Source organism: Eleginops maclovinus, chromosome 6, assembly GCF_036324505.1.
Source record: "Eleginops maclovinus isolate JMC-PN-2008 ecotype Puerto Natales chromosome 6, JC_Emac_rtc_rv5, whole genome shotgun sequence".
Lineage (NCBI taxonomy): Eukaryota > Metazoa > Chordata > Actinopteri > Perciformes > Eleginopidae > Eleginops > Eleginops maclovinus.
Window position 1 is genome coordinate 19,242,636 of NC_086354.1, and position 20,098 is coordinate 19,262,733.

Sequence of the window (20,098 nt, forward strand, 5' to 3'; positions counted from 1 at the left end):
TTTACACACATGATTAAAAGTGATCTTAATTATCTATCCTCTGCCAGAGATGAGACACCCACGGGAGGCCTTCATCTTCCTTCTCCTCCTCCTTCTTCTCATTCGCAGCAGCTTTTTGCCAGTGTTTTGGTTTGAAATATATGTTGCATATTTAATAAGGTCGAGCACGGCTTTTAGCAGATGCTCTGACCCGATTGGTTTAGCACTTTTACACTTGTAGCGCGTGTGCCCCTGTGGCTTTTGAAAGGGGTTAGTTGGTTGCGTGCAGGCTGTCACAATTGGAGTATTTCTATGAATCACATTACAGTCAGGTCAGGTGAGGACTTGCTGCCGAGCCTTTCCGTGATATGGATGTTCCAAATTTACCCTTGGCTCCCATCACATATGTCTGTCCGTCAAACACAAGATGTACATGAAGTTTTGTCAGGGTCAGTGTGTGTGTGTGTGTGTGTGTGTGTGTGTGTGCAGACAGAGCGGATAGCTATTGTTTAGTCTTGCTGCTAGGAAACAGGAGAGTAACACTGTGGTGTAATCGTGCATATGAAAACATCAGTCATTCACCCAGGCGATATCAGAAGGAAAAGCGAGGTCACAGGTCACTACCGGGGTGATGCGAGTCGGGGAGGATGGTTCCCGCCTCAACGTCGTTGACCTTTAACCCACCTCTTCACTGACCTTGTCGCTGCTCCCACACGCACCGGTCAGCGCTGGCGCCACGATCCTTTTCCACCCCGAACAATGGCTGTCGTAGAAGTTCATGGAGTGTTCTTCCCAATTGCTTCCTGTCTTTGTTGGTCTGCTTCCTCTCCGAGGTTATGAATGGACGCACAGGCCTTAGGTGATGTCTCGGTAGTGGCAGACACTTTTATGAGACCAAAATACTGATGGCTGACCCTTGAGAGGTCAGCAAGGAAGGAAAGAGGACAAATTTAGCCTCTGGTAAAGCTGTCTGTGGGGAAATGGAAGGATATTGTTACTAAGCTTTATTATTTTGAGGTGGAAGTGACCCCTGGCGTGACATAACATGAAGAAACTATGGCTTTGTTTTATTGCCTTGACTCTTGACTTGCCTGTTTGCCACTTTAGATTCTTGGATGTCTCGGTGACATGTTAAAGGCTTCCCTATTCATTGTGTGTGGCATTGCCTGAAAAACATGAACTGTGTTTGAAAGCCAAGCCAGCCTGTTGCTCCTCCCATCACATGAATCATTCCTTCTGTTTCTATTTCTGTAATGGCTCCTCATTCATTCTGTATACTCTATAATATTAAACCTTTAAGCTTAAATCGTTTAAATGTTTTCAAAGCGAGTCAAAGTTGATAGAAAATGTGTGCTTGGAAAGACATTACATCATCGCTGATCTTAAACTGCTGTGTCACTGAATGAAAATGTTCTAAAAACCACCAGCCAAGACAAACCTACTTTACATTTCCTCCCAATGTGCACTGCTGTGATTTTACAGGACTGCAACCCCTGGTAGTTTAAACATTATACAAACACATAGCACATTTTCATATGGCTAGTGAGTATGTAAGGGCAATAGATTTGGTTTTTGGCAGTGAGATTACCCTTCCAAAAGAAGGATTTACAACCCGGTCATCATGTATGAATTACTTTCATATCTTTCTTTGTTGCCAAAGGTTTCTAAACAAATATTTAGCCCACATGTGGGTTGTTATAATTTCTCTTGTATAAATGTTTTCCCTTTTTTATAAGCTAACATATTTCGAGGAATTGGAGCAAATCAAAATCATTGACTTTGGAAAGTTTTGAGATGAAGATAAAACACTCGGCATCAGTACAGCAGCCTTTTCTCCTTCTGTGTTGATATTAATGTGTTGACAAAGTGGCAAAACTTGGAATACACAAAAGCTAAATTCCCCAGTACTACTAATACGACTCAAATGCATGGAAAACAAAGGAAATATAGCACATTTCCACAAGGCAAGTCCACATGCTTTACATAAACATTAAAAGCCATTCTACAAAAAAAACACACATTATAAGTTACATTTAAAAACACAAAAAAAGCAAATGGAATTTAAGAAGAAAAGCTATAGAAGACGGGTACAAAATACAATAAAATACCCAATGGATCTTCTGTATTGGGACTTATTTACTAGAGGAAATTCTGTCTTGTTTCTTTCACCAAGCATTAAGTTTGTAATCAGCCATGAAAGAAAAAAAGGAATCAGACAAGATCAGACAGATACGCGGCAGCCTGCCTTTACAGTCTGCTGCTCTGTTCATGGTTCAGTATGCAGAGTGCTATTCTACTAGCCTAAATCCAGAATGCTCTCAGCCCCCCCCCCACACACACACACACACACATATACACCCACCCACCATGAGTCTTTTCCTTTGAGCTGACTTAACTGCTCTGGCACTCAGTCTTGTGGAGCTGCACCCTGCGAACCCTCGGCGCTCAGCTCCTGGAGCCATTCCCATGGAATCCCAGACATTTCAGGCATTCGGTAAAGCTGGGCCGACAGGCGTTTCTTCACCACTGTACGCGCTCACACTCACCACAGCCATTCGATTCACCTCACTGTTGTTTATTTAATCAGACCCGCAGGAAAAATGTTTGCTCTTTATCTACTTTTACAATTGATACGAGGACTTGTTCCATACGTTTAATGAGTTTACCTTTACTCGTCATTAAGGTCTTTTTATTGGTAGTCTTTTTTTGTTGCAATTTATTGAACCTGTGTTATTTAAATTTCCTCATGCACAGTGGCAAAATATCATTATTATTTAATACTGTTACACTGATGCAGCGGTGCCAAGCCCTAATAATAAATGAGTTAGTACTGTACTGTAAATAAATGAAGAAATAAAAAACTTAATATAACAGTGTTTTTTATTTCTTCATGCTTTAAAGGTTTGAGTGGGATTTTTCCGCAGTCCAGGTAAAGCCAAATGGAAAAAGAAGTAGAAAATTGCAATAGATTTGTAAATCCAAAACACAACATTTTAATTTGAGTTCAAGCAAAACTCGAATAACTTTTATTGTTCTTTGTAACTTTTCTTACGTTCGTTTGGGACATTTTCGTTTCACAATCACTCTGCTTCATTGTGAACTGTTTTTAAACCTCCATTGTTAGTCTTACATTTTTAGGAGTACAAAGCTAAATTGGTTTGTCTTTTTATACTTTGCCATGTTTATTGCCCATAACATAATCTGTATATGGCACCTGCTGGAAACCAAAAAAAAACGAGGCACTTAAAAGAGATTTAGAAATAGACCATTGATTTCCAAAGAGCAGCAGTACCTGTGCTCTCTTGACTTGGATCCAGAACTCATTTGTACCTCACTTAGGGCAAAAGTGTCTGCCAAAACATAAAATACTTTCCAGCGTAACTGGTTTTGTGATTATTGTCTTTACGTGAACATTTAGGATTTATTTTCACTAATTCCCTTTTAAGTAAGAAGATTAATTGCGTGGGATAGGATTAGGATTTGACAAAGACAATGGGTGTTCGTTTTATTATGATGTAAATGTGACATTAATAGTTTTGATGACATAACAGGTAGTCAAAGTTAACCGGCGAGGTAGTGATTGTTTTAGCTTGACACTGGGCCCTGGAAGGAAATGAAGATTCAAGGCTGTGGCGTGCGTCATTTGCCTGTAAAGCAGGCAGTGTAATTGCCCATCAATGAGTGCACAGTGTTTATCATTCCTATTCTAGTCACGGACAAACTGGATATCCTGCCTTCAGATGACAGCGGCGGCCTGGCGGCATTAAAAACAAAAAGTGCTTTTCCATGTTGTTTGTGTGTTTTTGTTCTATTAAAGGAGGCTGGGCCAGTTAATGAAATTGTTTACGGTTCCTGTTGCCGCTCGAGTCGCCTCGACCGGGCCCCGCTGCAGCTGAGTCAGAGCAGCTGAAGAGTGGGTAGCGGTAAAAAATTAAGAGGCATAAATGGATTGTTTTTCATAAACGTCTGGTTCAGGAAGATTCAATCATTCCGATTATGTACTTAATTTAACTTGATTTATTTTCTGGGTTCAATATGTACTCTTTAATATTTAGAGTGACTTATTTCTGTGATGGACAAAACTAAATCCCTGAAATTAGTGAGTATATAAAATGGAATAAATATCACCTGTTTGTCATTCTTATAATTATAAATCATCAAACAATAAAAAGGAAACAACTCAAACTAGAGGAACTTCAGATGCATGATAATGAGAATAATGTAAAGAAATGGATGGATACAGGATAACATTCTGTTAATAAATGAAGAGTTTTGTCTATGAAAGTCCAGACACAGATTCAAACACCCACAAAATGTCCCAGATCCCACGGTGTTGTGGTCCAAAACATCCCATCTTCAGATTATTCATTTATATATAAAATAACAGCAGCTCCAATGTCAGAAGCTTGTTAACAGCAAAGAAGTTACACTTTTCATGTTTAATGACTAATAATAATAGAGGATTTACTATTAAAATTGAGTGTTGGTCGATTTATTGATAGATCAACCGAACACCTCAAAACCAACCCCTAAAATTACAACACAAAGAAGGAGAAAGCGTTGCATTTGAGGAGCTTGAAACAGCATTGTTGTTGGTTGTTTGAAAAATGACTTGAATTAAGTTATCAATCCAAAGTTTTTATGTCCACTAATGATCTAATCGTTCGCTGTCAGCTGTTTTTTCTCCTCTTAATTAATCCTTCCCTTTCTTTGTCCGGAGGCCCTTTAAAAACCAGGCCGCTTGTCTCTAACGTTTTACAAAATTAGGTTATTTTGTGCTAATAAATACAAGATTATAAGTAATTACCCTCAAATGATATAAAGCCTTAACTCACAAACGACATTAAAATGGATTGTTTTCAGTCAACCAGGCCTGGGGTTGTTTGAGTCATAAAGCAATTAATGAAGTGTCTATATAAGTGTCATTGTCACTGACTTGCTTTTCAAAGGGAAAGTGAGCATTATTAAAGCGTTATCGCTGATGTCCCTGTGACTCTTTGAAATTAAACAGCCCGACTCGATGCCATGCGCTCGATGAATTGATTCATTGCTGATTGATCCTCATTTGCGGAAGCTGCAGTTTGCAGAGACATGTTTGGAAATAGAAGTGGGTACTATAATGCATCTGTTGCTCACTAGCAGAGAGGAAACCAGGCCGCTCTGAATTAATGACAGACGTTTTCAGGGCAGAGACCAGTAATCACACTAAGGGCCGCCTCAGGGATCTTGATTCTGTTATAAAACTAGAGTTAAAGATCGTGCAGACCACTGTTTTATCTAACTTTTTCAACAATGTTCCCCCCGATGTTTTTTCCCCCAGAACAATGCAAAATGTTTTTGGTGGAGAAGTAAAATAAGGTAGAAGAGGTACAATGCACTGTTCCACCATTGGTGTCTGATTTACTGGATAGCAACCGTGTTGAAACACTTAAAGTTTCAAATGTTGGTCTCTCAATTCGTGCAATAACACTAAGATGGTGTTGAAGTTAGATTTTTAGTGAGAAACATGAATGTTTTGTTCACCTTTCTTTTCGTTTTTAGCTGTTTTGCTGCTATGTTTCAAGCTAAAATGACTTCTCTGGATTTCCGTCTGTCTTCAACAACCAAACTTGCTTCCCTGTCACACGCACAAACAACATCATAAACTTGTTTGTTTGTTTGCCGTTAACCTTTTGTATGTGGTCGATCGTATTGAAACTCTCATTCTATTAAACTTATTGAAGTATAATTATTTTAAGAACAGTGCAAATCTGATATTTTAGAAAATAAACAAGCTCAAGTACCCCCTGGAGCACATCCCCCGACTAGAGTTATTTTTGTTTGAATTGGAAAGGGGAACAAAGATTCAGATGTGTAACTCACGTGCCTCCATTTTTAGGACATATTGTTTCGTACAATCTGTGTTCCTCTGGCTCTGTACGGCTTTAACTGTTCTGTAAAAGAGATCAACGTGCCGATACTGTGGGTATCTGCAAACCTACACCTCTGTGTGCAGTTATGAAACCAGTAAATGAGTTAGGCTTTTTTTTTCTTTGTGCCTTTTCCACGTTTAATGCATGACCTCATCATCCCTGAATATCGGGTCAGCTGTTGTGCAGCCACTGCCAAGCAATGCATGTCACATTTCAAACATAAATCACAGTTCAAATTTGGCATTTAATTCAGCGCTCAAGTTGCAGCTCTTTTATTCTGTCAGTGAGTTTGAAAGTTCACCATTTTTCTTAAGCACTTTATTTCTTCTCCTTAAGATTGTTCTCTTGTGGAGCTTCAGCAAAACTTTCTTTAATAAGAAACTAAATACTACCAACGTCACGACCGTGGAATTTTAATTACCAGCCAGCGCACCACCGCATTCCCGTTTGGCATTTTCTGGGGTCTAATATGATCTTGACGCAGAAAGCCTGATTATACTGCTGTTTTACTCCTGCCAAATAAAAGCAACTTGGAAAAACTCACAACCCTTAATAATTTCAGAGAGAACTGTGGTTCATAAAAAGTATGGAGGCTCTTAATTTTAGGCAGGGATCTCAGGGTTTGGGGTTTGGTGAAGTCTGCTCCTCCTTGCCTGAATGAACACATTACTAATGGCTAGTATAACTAGTGTGCATTTCAATGTTGGTAGAAACCAGGCACATAGAGCTAGAAAACTCTTCATACAGTGCGTGTGTGTCGGTTGCAGATATCAGACAAGGAGCCGATTATGATGAACTGTGCGAGTCATTCCTTGCAAGCTAAGTGGATTCTTTCTGCCTTTTCGACACCCCACGTTGTTGAAACTTGCCTTGTGTTGGCAGCCTGCGCAAATCTGTTTCTTCACCTCCCATTTCGAAGTTGGCATGGACCTGACAGCATGTGTTATTCTCTGTCGCACAGGGGCTCGGAGTTGAGTTGATTTGTTGTTGATGTTTGTGTCGAGCAACGGTGATTGAGCGTCTCATTGTGTGGCAATCATCCAAGTGAAACCTCTGTTGATGAGATAAAGAGACAGGCATTACTGCGGCATTGTTCCCCGGGCCTTCATGTGATCATGCCGCATCAACGGCATAACAAGAGATCAGAGCGGTGTGTGTCAGAGGAACCAGAGCAATACGGATAAGGACTACAGACACGGGAGGCGATACATTCAGCGTCAAGATAAATAAATACAAAATGTAACTAAATTGTAAAGAGACCTAAGTCCAACTGCCGACCCAGCACTTGTCAACCAAAAACCCCATTGATTTATTGTTGTCAGGTGATTTTACACTGTCCAAATCCAAGATAAGTCCTGGAGATGCTGACAAGAGCAAACTCAAGCCAAGCATGACTAATTGACCCACTGAGAAAAGACCTCTGCTCTTCATGAGCGGCTAACTGAATGCCCTCTAACGGTAATAAAGAAACGGGGCCTGTATCTGGAGATTTGCATGTTTTAGGGAAAGAATGACAAACCGTCTCCTCGGCGTCCTTCTGGCTCGGGGAGATCAAAGGTGGCTTGGGGTGGCCCCACTCTCAAAGGTCCTCTGGGTCTCGACCTTGAAAACATTTTTGACAGGCACACAAGAAACAGGTCTATCTCCTTCAGTGTGGTCACTGTTGTTGATTTAATAAAAGCCCCAGTGATGAATAATACAGCTAATTTAGGATCAACTCCCAGCTGATTGATTACAACTCGGCAGACACGGACAAGTCAGCTGCCGGCGAAGTGAAGTGTGCAAATCTTTTCTTTTGGACAGTGATTGGTTTGTTCTCGAGCTTCACGAAAGTGTTGGTTCATGTCTGAAGGTTGATATCAGTTACTAGAATTAACTGACCCTCTTTAACCCTGTTTCTTTTTGCTATAAAAGCCTGCATCCATTTTTGGCTCTGTTAAAAAAGCATTAGACATTGCTTCAGCAGGCAACCATGGATTGATATTATTATCATCTAGTGACCTCATGTGAAGTGTAGCCAGATACATGCATTTTTACTTGGACACAAAACTGAAGTGATTTCCAGGGTGCAAAAACATTTCCAAATAAATGTCTGTCTTTCTCTAATTAATTGATGAATTTATACCAATTGTTTTAGATCTAATTGAAACCTCAAACAGATTCGGCAACTACCTAGTTATACTTACTTATCTTATTTTGAATGACACTTTTATTTAGTACATGCAAAATAATAAGAATTGTTTTTGATTGATCTAACACAAAATCCAATCATATTTGACCCCCCGAAAATGTTTGGGGGATCATACCTGAAATGCTTTATCAAAGCTGTTGATATTAATGAGCAACTTATTGTTTCAGCTTTAATGCAGGATTCATATGATAACAGGATTGTGTGATTACCTTACATTAGAAGTTGGATCAAATGTAGTTATAAGTAAATCATTATTTAATAATAATGAATGGCCTCCTGATTTTTCCTAAGCCTCAGATCAGATCAGTTTGATAAAGGACTTATAACCTTTTTTTTCAAACCGATATTTCAATTTGCATGGGCGTTTTCCAGTCGTTCCCGTGCGGTTGAAGTCTGTTAAAACTGCTAATGAGTTAAAACATGATGAGACCTGATGCATCGCCTCAGGCAGCGAGCTGTTCAGCACAATACCAACACAGGATTGTCTCAACACGTGTTTGAACCCATTTTACTACTGAATTCCTATCAACAAACACTTTGAATACAAAGAAAAAGTTCTGACAAGATTAATGTGCCTGAAAATCGGAAATACTTGTGTTTACATTAGTAGAAAACAAGCCGATTCACAGTTATGAGGAGACGAAAAAAGTAGAGCAGCTCCAGCCTGTTACTATGTGGCTCTTGTGTCAGAGGCTTTTTCAGACCTACCATTGCTGCTGCCGCTGTCTGACTGGCTGTGGGGGGAGAGAGGGATTACAAAGGGTTAAACTGTGCGCCTGTCTTCCTTGGAGATGGGAGAGGCCATTTGAATGGCTAGCTTCAGCAGCTAGCCTACACATTGGCTAAGGCTGAGGGTGGATCTGCTGCTGGGCCTGTGCTCCGACATGGAGCCTGCTGCAGGATCAGGAGTCAGTGTGCGCAGACTGCAGCGCTTTGTGAGGGTGTGTGTTTGTGTTTGTGTGTACATACATCACATTGGAGGTAAAGTTGAAGGGCAGCTTTTATAACATTCAGGCTGAAAAGAAACCTATCAAAAGGATATGTTTATTTTTTTGAGTCTGAAAATCATCTCTTTTTTTGTTGTAAATCCTGTTGCAGAGTAGATTATTTCAACCAACAGGCTGACGTAGATAAAAGGTGGTTATATCATTTGTTGTTCTAGCACCAAGCCCCCTTAAACTCTCCCCCACACACTGTCATTCTCATATTGCTGCCGCCCGCCCCAAACACACACTCTTCTAAGCTTTAAGAGCTTACCTCTTCAAATGTAAGAGGACAGGGGGTCCGTGTTTTGTTAATTTAAGGGTCACCTCATGTCACTAATATAACCAAGAAGCGACAGCAGGCAGCGAGCAAAGAACAACAGGCAGTTGAGATAATTGTCTCCTGCAATGGGAACACACATTTCCCATCTTGTTTTGTTTTATGTGGTTGAAAATGATTTCAAACCACTAAAAGACGGCACATAATCCCAACTTTACGGGCTGACCTGTAACTTGCCCTCAACCTCAGAGAACCATTATCTCCTCGGCTGTCAAACGGTCTTAATGTGGCTCTCGTGGATGATGAGCTAATCTCAGCAGGCAGGTCAGTCAGCTGTATTTACCTCTGAGAATCCTCCATCTATCCTCACACACTTGTTCTCACAAACTGTGCTGATGCGCACACACACACACACACACACACACACACACACACACACACACACACACACACACACACACACACACACACACACACACACACACACACCTGCCAATCCTGAGAGTCTGATGTTATGTAACAGGCTGAATTAAGGGCATGCACACATGTACAAACAGCCAACTTGTTTGCACCACTAAAACATTCCCTGAACTTCAGGGTGTGTGTGTGTGTGTGTAGGTGTGTAGGTGCTGCATTTAGAGCTCTGTGTAAGTTGTACTACTAGAAAGAAGGCCAGGCAGGCCAGTGTCTTAACGTTGGATTACATGGAACATTTGTTAAGTGTTGGACAGCTGAGCCCTAGATGATTGTTATGGACATTTATAAAAATTTTAAAAAGATAAACTAAACAGTTTTGTTTTACATATTGATTAATTGAATATATCCCTTTTAAGATTGAATTGAATATTGTTTAATTATCAGAATAATAGTTCATTCCAGCCCTGAGTTGTTTTAGTTTTTCTCAGTGTGAGGGTGCTGGAAGATTTAGAAAAATTAAACCTTTTCTAAACATAAATAAGAAAGGGCTATTTGATCAGTTAAATCACTCCTAAAATGTGTTTAAAAGAATAAAAACAAGCAAGACATCAAGCACGTGTCTCGCTCCAGTTTTTTCTCCCCCTCTGTCTCACTTTCACCAAGCCTTCTGGATAAGTGTCTATCTTTTTTCAACTAGTGTTGGATCCCCGCTGTTTGTATTCAACATGCTTGTTGGCCAATGACAGATGGCCTTCTAGGCGGCTAGCTAGTGAGGGAGGAGGGATTTCCCCCCTGCTGACAGACAGCTCAGAGTTGGAGATATAAATATATATTGTCATTGAAGATATAAATCACCTGTAACTTGGGGGACTCAGAATCAGAATACCTCTATTTGTCCCACAGAGGGGAAATGTACATTGTTACAGCAAAAGCAAAGAGGCAAAATATTAATTAGGAGGCATGAATAAATTATTAGAGAAATGACGACAATAAGTACAGTAACAGTATTTAAAAAATAAAATGAAATGAGTGTGGCACGTAGAAGAAGTGTGAAAGCAGCCAGTAGACAGTAGTACAAATAAAAGTCTATGTTGCACATTTATTGTAGATTATGTTACTGAGGTTGAACTGAAATCATACGCAGGTGTTTGAATGCTGATAAGGTTCTGTTTCCTGCCTCTTTCCCTGCAGCTCATATTCAACCCTTTCTTGAACTTTCACATTTGCTTCACTAACTCTGTCCTTCCTCTGTCTCCTGCAGTGTGCCCGATGCATTGCAAACATCGAGCCTGCACCAAGGACGACCAGTGCTGCCACGACCAGTGTCTGGGCGGCTGCCTGAAGCCCCACTCAGCCGATCACTGCGTGGCCTGCCGCGGCCTCCAGCACGAGGACAAGTGTGTGGACCGCTGCCCCGAAAACCACTTCACCTACAGGGGCTGGCGCTGCGTCTCTTTCGCTTTCTGCCAAGACCTCCACAACAGATGCAAGCGGGAGAAGGAGCACAGCAAGAACGCTGACTGCCACGAGTACGTCATCCACAACGGGGCCTGCATCCACGAGTGTCCCTCCGGCTACACCACCGTCAACTCCTCTGCGTAAGTGGATACTCATGTATGTCTGATGGGCCCCTGATGGTCTGGTGGAACAATGTGGGATCAGTGAAGCTGGCCCAAAAATGTGCACACACACATTCACAGAAAAGTGTAATCCTGTTATTGTTCCCCCACACATTTAAAATTGATAATTGAAATGAAAAAATGCTTTAGTTTACATATTATTTTTGCAAACTACAAACTTGTTATTATCCGGTGTGAAGAACATGGCGATGCTAGAACATTCACAACCTATTTCAGATTTCTAATAAATGTTACAGTAGTGATCATAACTAGAGCAACAACAGACTCCAATTTGAAAGAAAAAAAATAGTTCTAACAAATAAAAAGAAGGTGTTAACTGAAAAGTAATACATTCCTGCCTTGGTTTAGTTATTGTCACTGTGTTCAGAGCACAGTGACTCAGCAGGAACTGAAGGTCCTGCTGAGCTCAGACAGCACTGTTTATGAGCACATACACACACCTCTTTTTAGCGTGTGTGTAAGACCGCAGGAAGCCATCTGAAAGTGGTGCAGCGCAGTAAGCAGCCTGGCACATCCTGGTTTCTGATTCTGACTCTACCCATCTGCTAAAAAAAAAAAGTCACACGCTGCACAAATGATTGATGATTGTTTACCAACTGCTGCTGTCCGCATTGCAGTGAGCGAGCTATAGGCGCTGACGAGATGTGAAGTGTTTTTTTCCCTTTTTATCCTCATCTGTAATTTACAACCTGTTGTGTGCATATCTTGGTGAGCTGCAGCCGAACAGACTTCCCTCTCTGGAGTGTGCTGTTGTGGTTGTGCTGACTTGCCGTTGACCTTTATCGCATCCCTCTTTGACAACTTCACTGACCGTGACGGGCTGTTGATTATTGTGGGCGTGGCTGCGAGACACTGCAGACAGCACTAATCATTCTGCTCGGGTAGAGGTTGAAAACGCAGCTGGATCTTTCAGGACTTGTTGTCTTCTGTTACAACAAGACTGGGAGGCAGTTAAACTCCAGGGGAGGCTGTCAGTGACCCGGGGAGCAGGACTCCATTGGCTGGCTGCAAATAGACGGTGTGTGTGTGTCTGGCAAGCAGCCGCACTAGCGTCGACGGGGCAGTCTGCCTCTGACGACAGTGATGACAGGGAAAAAGTAATGTGTGTTTAACCTTTATTTATCCACAGAAGATTTGCCAAGCACCAATAATTTCTGTTCAAACAACACACAGCTTCACATGCATGGAGCGACACGCTGAACATTCACACCTGGGAGGTTTCTAGAAGTACTCCGTAAGCAGATGCAGCTCCACTGGAGCAGATGAGGGTGAAGTGTCTTGCTCAAGTGCACCCCATTGCTGTAAAAAACAAAGTGCTACTGATTTTCAATCACTGTTCAGATCCAACGTGAGATCAGAGAAAGATAAGCAATCACATCCAGATGTTCCTTTTTGGGGAACAGAAATAGTGAAAGTCCTTTCAGATCAATTTATAATCAGTTAAATAAATCGCTTCAAGCTGCAGTGCATTTCATCAGGCTCGTAAAACAATACGAAACATTATTAACACATTGGTTGGGTTCAAGTTCTTTGTTCACATCATATGCGCAACAATTACAGTTGGCAGTAAAATCCTTCGGCCTCAGGCACTCTCCAACAATGCTCATTAAGTATCTATAAAAGTGAAAGCAATTCAGCTGAATGTTAAATCTGTATACGAGACATAAATTAAGTGCAAGTTAGTATTGAAAATCAATAATATGAATGTAAACAGGACTTAAAGGTGCATAATCAGAATTCATAAGGAGGAGCTTGATACACCGCAGCCATCTTCAGTGCCAAGTTTGAAGGGTTTTGTCATAAGGACTTCACATTTTTGACACATAACATTAATTGCATTTTATGATACAGTCCTCAGATATATAGATATCTTTATTTTTAATCAGCAGAGTTAAAACAATAGGACTGTTGTAATAACTAAAAGGTTAAGCATGCAAATGAATAACATCTCATTAGTGCATCTCAATATAAAGCAAAAAATGTTTGTAGTATTGTATACTTTCCAGGTGAAACTTTAGTGGAAGCTGCTCGTATCTTTGAAACAATGCTTGAACCAATTTCATTGAAAGCAGCCTCTCGATGGGCAGATTTGATCACTTCCTGCCAGGTGATCAGAGCTGTAATCTAAACCTTTATACCACCGCTGACCTGTGATGAACCCAGCCCCGTCTCAACCTCTGAATCCCGTTCTGCTCTTCTCTCTGGCATCTATCTCCCGTTCTGGCTTTAACCTAAGCTGTGGAAATGAAAGTGCTTTGTGGATAAGCGGAGTACTCCAAGGCGTTATGAGTGTCTAAGCTGAAAGTGCAGATGTGGCACTAGAGAGGGAAAAAGGTCAAGAGATAGACAATGCCAGCAGCCTTCTTTTGTCCACGAGACACAGACACGCTTTTCAGCTATTTTATCTTGTGTGTTTTGTCCTACGCATGGTTTGTTTTGTTATTGAAAGCTGTGATTAAGAGCCTCTGTAACTTCTGCTTTATATTTCCCCTGTTATTATATATACCTGTGGATTAACCATGCAGTGCCATGATATCCGTAGCTGCCACCAGCTTCCATTATTTGGCATTGACAAAAGAAATGTCACATTCTTCTGTAATTGTTGTGACAGCTTAGTCAACCATTGCTAAACAATGGCACTCTCACCTCATAAACCAACCAGCCAGCAGACAAAAAATACTTGAACACAATCAAGACAAACTCACTGCAGTGCCAACAGCCCATATTTGCGTAATTCTCTACCTAAATATTACATTTTAACCTTCAAAAAGTCTCTTCACTGTGCTGTCTGAGAGGCTGTGGTGTACTTTATATTCAACCTCATCATGCAGGGGATAGCACTGACCACAATATGAGTGTGGGGATTGTACAGGCAGCTTTTCAGGAAACGGTCGACACACAAAGCCATGACCATACACCGGTTATGAGAAGAGACTTGTTGTGAAATCATTATGTAAACCAGGCTGTTTGACTTTCTTGCTAAAGTGAAGGGTTGGGGTCTGATCATTAAAAACACAGGTTGAGTAAAGCTTCTCTTTTAGGGTTTTTGTTTTGTTTTCAGTCCAGCTTTGAACTGTTTAAAGGGACAGTTCACCTCCAAATCAAAAATACATATCTTTTCAGAAATCCTGACCTTGTTACTCGAGATCAAACCTAAATCTTGAATTTCCAGCTCTTTCGAAAGATTTGGCTTTTTAAAGTTACTTTTATGTCCGGCGACTTTACTGTTTCAGTTTAATATCGGTGCTTTTATCAGCTCTTTCAGCCATAACAGACAGCCAGTTTCAGCAAAAACAAAATCAGACTGCACGCAACCTGCAGGCCAGATGCTTCTAGTATGTCTGTGTTAAAGGGAACTGTAAAACCTTTTTAGAAATTAACTTCAAAACACATCTATCAGTTTTGATTTGTTGCCCCTACACACATATTTCAGAATATTTGTACTAATCTGTGTTTTTTTAATCACGCTTTTCTTCAATAGGCTCAACTGCACTCCCTGTGCCGGGCTCTGTCCGAAGGTGTGTATGGGTCTGAAGACGGTGGACTCAGTGACGGCTGCCCAGGCTCTGAGAGGCTGCACTGTCCTCAACGGGAGCCTGGTCATCAACCTGCGCGGAGGAAGTGAGTATCTGTGGTGTAATCAGATTACATCATGCAACAGAACAACAATAAGAGACATGACACAGATCAAGGAAGTGACTTGAAGGCAGGCAAAGTCAAATAAACCAGATTTTAAATAGAAATGTTCTCAAGTTGTTCGTTGTGTTTTTATAATACAATTAAAATATTTTGAACAAAAATACATCGATATATATATTAATGAACAGATTAAAAGGTCAGCACAGATGTTAGGGGTTTGCATGTGAGGATGTTTTGGTCCTTTCTCTAAGAAAATGTAGAAGTGTAGATTAACACACACTATTGGTATCTGATTTCTAGCACATTTAACATAACCATTATCACAAAGACACAATCTGAATAATTCTGTATCAGGAAAAAAACAGGACATTTATTAGGAAAATATATAAAAGTGTATTTGGTTGTAGAAAGCCGATTCTGTGCTTGAGCAGCATATTTTTATTTTGACAAAAAGAAAGGCTGGGATGAAAAGAGATGAGTCCAGAATTGAAAACAGAGAGTAGTTTGTTGCCAAACAACAGCTGCCGGAGGAGCTGAGCATGCTGTGGAAGTAGAGGTCACTTCAGGGCTTTTGTCTTCTTGTTTTCTGCAGACAACATAGCAGCTGAACTTGAGGCGAGCCTGGGCCAGCTGGAGGAGATCACTGGCTACCTGACAGTGCGACGTTCCTACGCCCTCGTATCCCTCTCGTTTTTCCGTAAACTCTGTGTTATTCGTGGAGAAGAACAGGAAATCGGGTGAGACTCCTTCTTCTGCGCCTCCTCTCATCCCCGCCATGTCACAGCCTCTGCCTGTAATTATGAGTTAAAAGAGGAAAGACTGACCTTTTCCAAAATGTCTTTCTGTGGTAACTGTTTTTGGTTAGATGTTCCCAAATCATATATGAACCTTCATGCAGACGAGGTGGAAGGCGCTTGCAGCACATTGGGCTACACTTAGGCATATGATGCAAAATGTGGGCTAACCACTGTGAAACACTTTTCAGTCTTTCATAAAATCCTCAGCTAAAGGTTATGCATCATGACAGATATGTTTCATGCAATCTTGTGTGTTCTTTCCCAGAAATTACTCGTTCTATGCCCTGGATAACCAGAATCTGCGGCAGCTCTGGGATTGGTCCAAACACAAGCTGACCATCCTGCAGGGACGCATGTTCTTCCACTACAACTCCAAACTCTGCATGTCCGAGATCCGCAAGATGGAGGAAGTGACGGGGACCAAAGACCGGCAAATCAAGAACGACATCGCCTCCAAGACCAACGGGGACCAGGCCTCATGTAAGGACCTCTAAAAATGTGACAGCTGTTACATGAGTCACTATGGCAACAGAGGAGGTGACTCTGGTACAAACATAGACCTAGTTATTGTTATGATGGTCATTTCCTGTTCCTATATGTTTACTGATGGATTAACTGGGAACAACAAACAGAGCAGAGCAAATAATAACTGTTGACATGGTAACAGTGATATAAGGTTTGTCCTATTTGTCTGTTCTGTCTTTAACTACATATTCTGATCTAGGTAGGTGACAGGGAGCAGGGAGGAGTTCATAGGGTTTCTATATAGATTGATGCAAGGGGCCAATCTTTCATACGTCGTTGATACTTTTACTTTATTATTTTGAAAATAAAAGAGACTCAGGGTTCCAACTTTCCCTGGAAAACATTGTTGGAAAATGTTTTTGTGAGGGAAAAGAGAGAAAGTAAAATATCCTGGAAAGTCTTTGCTGCTCTGGAAGGTTGTTTCAACTAGCCCTGTTTTTTTTTGTAACAGAAAGACAGAAAACATTGTTATCTGAAAAAGGTGACGTTTCCAATAGTAGTTTACGAACATTACTTCCTTTTGGCTGCCTGTAGGTCATGTTGTAATGTGAACACACCCACATGTCACATGATAGCAGGTTGGATGGTATCACAGGAAGAGGCTTTCTTCCCCACTTGTTTCAAACTGTTAAATAAAGTTGGCTTGTTTTGCCTGCAAACATTAAGCATTTGTGCTTTAACGCTATCTAGAAGTAGTAGTCGTGTGTGTTGGGGTTTGTTGAAAGAGTTCTATAATAATAGATGTGCAGGTCATAACAGCAAATTCGAGCCCGACTGGTCAAATTGATCATCATGACATTGTGTAGTGCTACTTTACAATGAGGTGAAGTGCTGTTGTAAGAGATAATCTTATAGATAAGTTATAGCCATGTGATCCAATTTTTATTTTGTTTTCTTTTCTGTCGTTTGTTGATCAGGTGAGAACCATGTGTTGAAGTTTACCCAGATTCGAACCATGAGCGATAAGATAATGATCAAGTGGGAGCCCTTCTGGCCTCCAGACTTCAGAGACCTGCTCGGCTTCATGGTACTCTACAAAGAAGCGTAAGTAAATCTTAAATCCACCTTTTAACAGTCAGATCTGGATTACTGCCAGACAAATATTTTCATTAGCTGCCTTTTATTAGTAATTAGGAATTTTGGATGGTGGTAATGGCAAAACACTTGACCCAACATACTACTGCTTACGATGTTAGTCCTGTACTATATAACATTAACGTCTGAAAGAGTCTCTTCAAATAATTAAACTGAACTGACTAAGAAGTAATGCGAGGAAGCATTTTAGATTCAACACCATGGATGGAAAAAGCTCTGCCTGCAGGAGCATTACCACAAACACTAATATGAGGTCACCTGTTGGCTTTAGTGAAGCTCCAATCAATGACCCGGACATCAGTCATGCAATATATGTTATCATTAGGTCATGCAGGTTGAGACTGAATGATTTAGAAAATGTTATTTATTAGTTTAAGTTTGAAATAATGTGTTTTCTCCTCTGCCTCAGATATGTTTTGTAAGGCTCTTTCCCTTCACTGCCTGGCCAGAGATATTCCATGATAAATTGCTGTAAAACCTCAAAGTGAAACTCGATACCCTTTTCTCAACTGGAATACAATTTAAGCCTCCATATAACTTTTTTCTTTCTTTCATCTACTGTTATTGTTTGTCCCCAAAATAGATCTTTTCAGAACGTAACTGAGTTTGACGGGCAGGACGCCTGCGGCTCCAATAGCTGGGTGATTGCTGACGTTGACCCTCCACGCCGGGCCACAGAGGGGGACAAAGAGCAATTTGAGCCGGGTCACCTCATCCTGCCTCTGAAGCCGTGGACGCAGTACGCTATCATGGTGAAAACCCAGCTCTCAGCCTCTGACGAGCACCAGGTCCACGGAGCCAAGAGCGAGATCATATACGTCCGCACCAACGCCACCAGTAAGGCTGATTTAGATCTGTGTCGTTCACTGGATATTGAGTCAAATACTCCTCTGATGTAGTTAAAATCTCTGGATTATTTATGTGTGGCAATTATTCCAGGTTAATTCTGGTTAGAGGCCAAGTTAATGAACATACAAGTAAGCACTTATCAGGAGCTAGTCTTTTAGTGTTTGGATTTTTTTTCTTTCGGGGAGCATTAAATATAACAAATATTTCAATTTAAAGTTTCACTTTTTAAATGTAATTTTTATTATTTAAATAGTGCTGACCATTTAAAAATGTTGCTCAAAGCTCTGCATGTGTAAAAATGTGACTAAAATAAATCAGTAGATGAAGTTGTTAGAAGGGGTTGGATTAGCACAGCATACCTGTACAAATGTTTGAATAAAAGATTAGCTGTTTAAGAGAAAGAAAGAAGATGGTAATGCTAAAGGCATGAGGTTACAGAAATGGACCAAAAAAGTGCTATCATCGAGCAATCTCTTAAAAGGAAGTCAATGTTCGTGACGCGTCTTCCTTCATTTTTCATAATTGTGTGTCTCACAATGTGACTCAAAAACAAACAAAAAATAAAACCAAATTCTTACAGGTTATCAAAAGGTATTTGAAGCTCCTACTTCTTTTCTGTGCTAGAATTTCACTATTTTTAGGGTTGTCTGGAATCCATTTTTTTTGCGCTGTCACTATCATTGACTGGTGCACTCAGTGTTGTGTGTGTCAGTCTGTCAGCTCAAAAATGTCCTTGGCACAAGAACAGGGGAGAGGCAGACAGATGGCACGCTCCGCCCAGGGCGCCATCGACCGACAGTGTGCTACCTCGTGCAAGGTGTCTGCAGCAGGCGGTCACGCCATGATGATAAATCTCATCCCCAGTACTTAATTGTACTCTGCCACCCACGGTGTGCGTTGTGTACAGTTGAATTGTCGTAGTCATGATGGCCTGTCTAACCGGCTTCCTTTTGCACAATGTGCTCTTGCTTCCTGATAAACCGCATCAAACGTGACATCCCTCGCTCACATAACAGGCTTCCAGCAGCAGACACATCACTCAGTCAGTCAGCGATGTCAAAGGAGGGTTGTTTTTTACCCGTCTGGCAACCTCCCCGGTTCCTGGTCTGTCTCATGTCTAACCAGAATATCTCCTCAGAAGGGCAAAACTGTCATTACGAATAAGCTGCTGCTGGTGAAACTTAGTCTGACAATGCAGTCGGACCAGTGTATGGCACCGTCATGAAACGGGGACAACACAATCACACTGTGACAACCCAGCCTGGGTCTTTGTGTCTCCTCAGGGTTCAGTCTGTCGCGCTTCCTCCCGTTCATTCCCCTCTTCACAGTTTCTGTTCAGTGATATTTCTATCTTCCCTGAACTCCTAATTTACCTCAGGCCAGGATGCTGTTAAGATGTAAGGTGTCTGTTTTTTTTTTGTCCTCCCACTCGAGAATCTGATTCATACATCTACTTAAAAGACAGCTCAGCGGACTGACAGTTATACAGTGATGCCCGTCTGTGTTCCTGCCACATGTAGCTGGTGACCTCTTTTTGTACTCCGTACTGCACAAAATCACACTTTGTAATCAGCTGCCCACATTTGGTGCAAATGAAAGATCACAACTTGGTTAGGTAGTCGCTAAATACATTTTGTCAGCTTCATTTAATTTTCACAAACAACAAGCACTTAGAGCCAGAGTTCCCTTACTGCTCTTGCAAATCACACTGACGCATGTTTATCAGGCATCCTGCATTAGTGTAGCTAATCTGTGTTCACTAAGTAGGATCAAATTAGGAATAGAAAATGA

At 41.0% G+C, this 20,098-nt stretch overlaps 1 protein-coding gene across 1 annotated transcript in view; it reads left to right on the plus strand.

Moving 5' to 3' along the window:
• Positions 1 to 20,098, plus strand: part of insra (insulin receptor a) — a 45,970-nt gene that overhangs the window by 13,512 nt on the left and 12,360 nt on the right. Inside the window, exons 3-8 of the mRNA XM_063885493.1 lie at positions 11,024 to 11,360; positions 14,884 to 15,023; positions 15,634 to 15,778; positions 16,104 to 16,318; positions 17,281 to 17,407; positions 18,042 to 18,295. Of these exons, the coding sequence (XP_063741563.1) occupies positions 11,024 to 11,360; positions 14,884 to 15,023; positions 15,634 to 15,778; positions 16,104 to 16,318; positions 17,281 to 17,407; positions 18,042 to 18,295 (1,218 nt within the window). The remainder of the gene's footprint in view (positions 1 to 11,023; positions 11,361 to 14,883; positions 15,024 to 15,633; positions 15,779 to 16,103; positions 16,319 to 17,280; positions 17,408 to 18,041; positions 18,296 to 20,098) is intronic.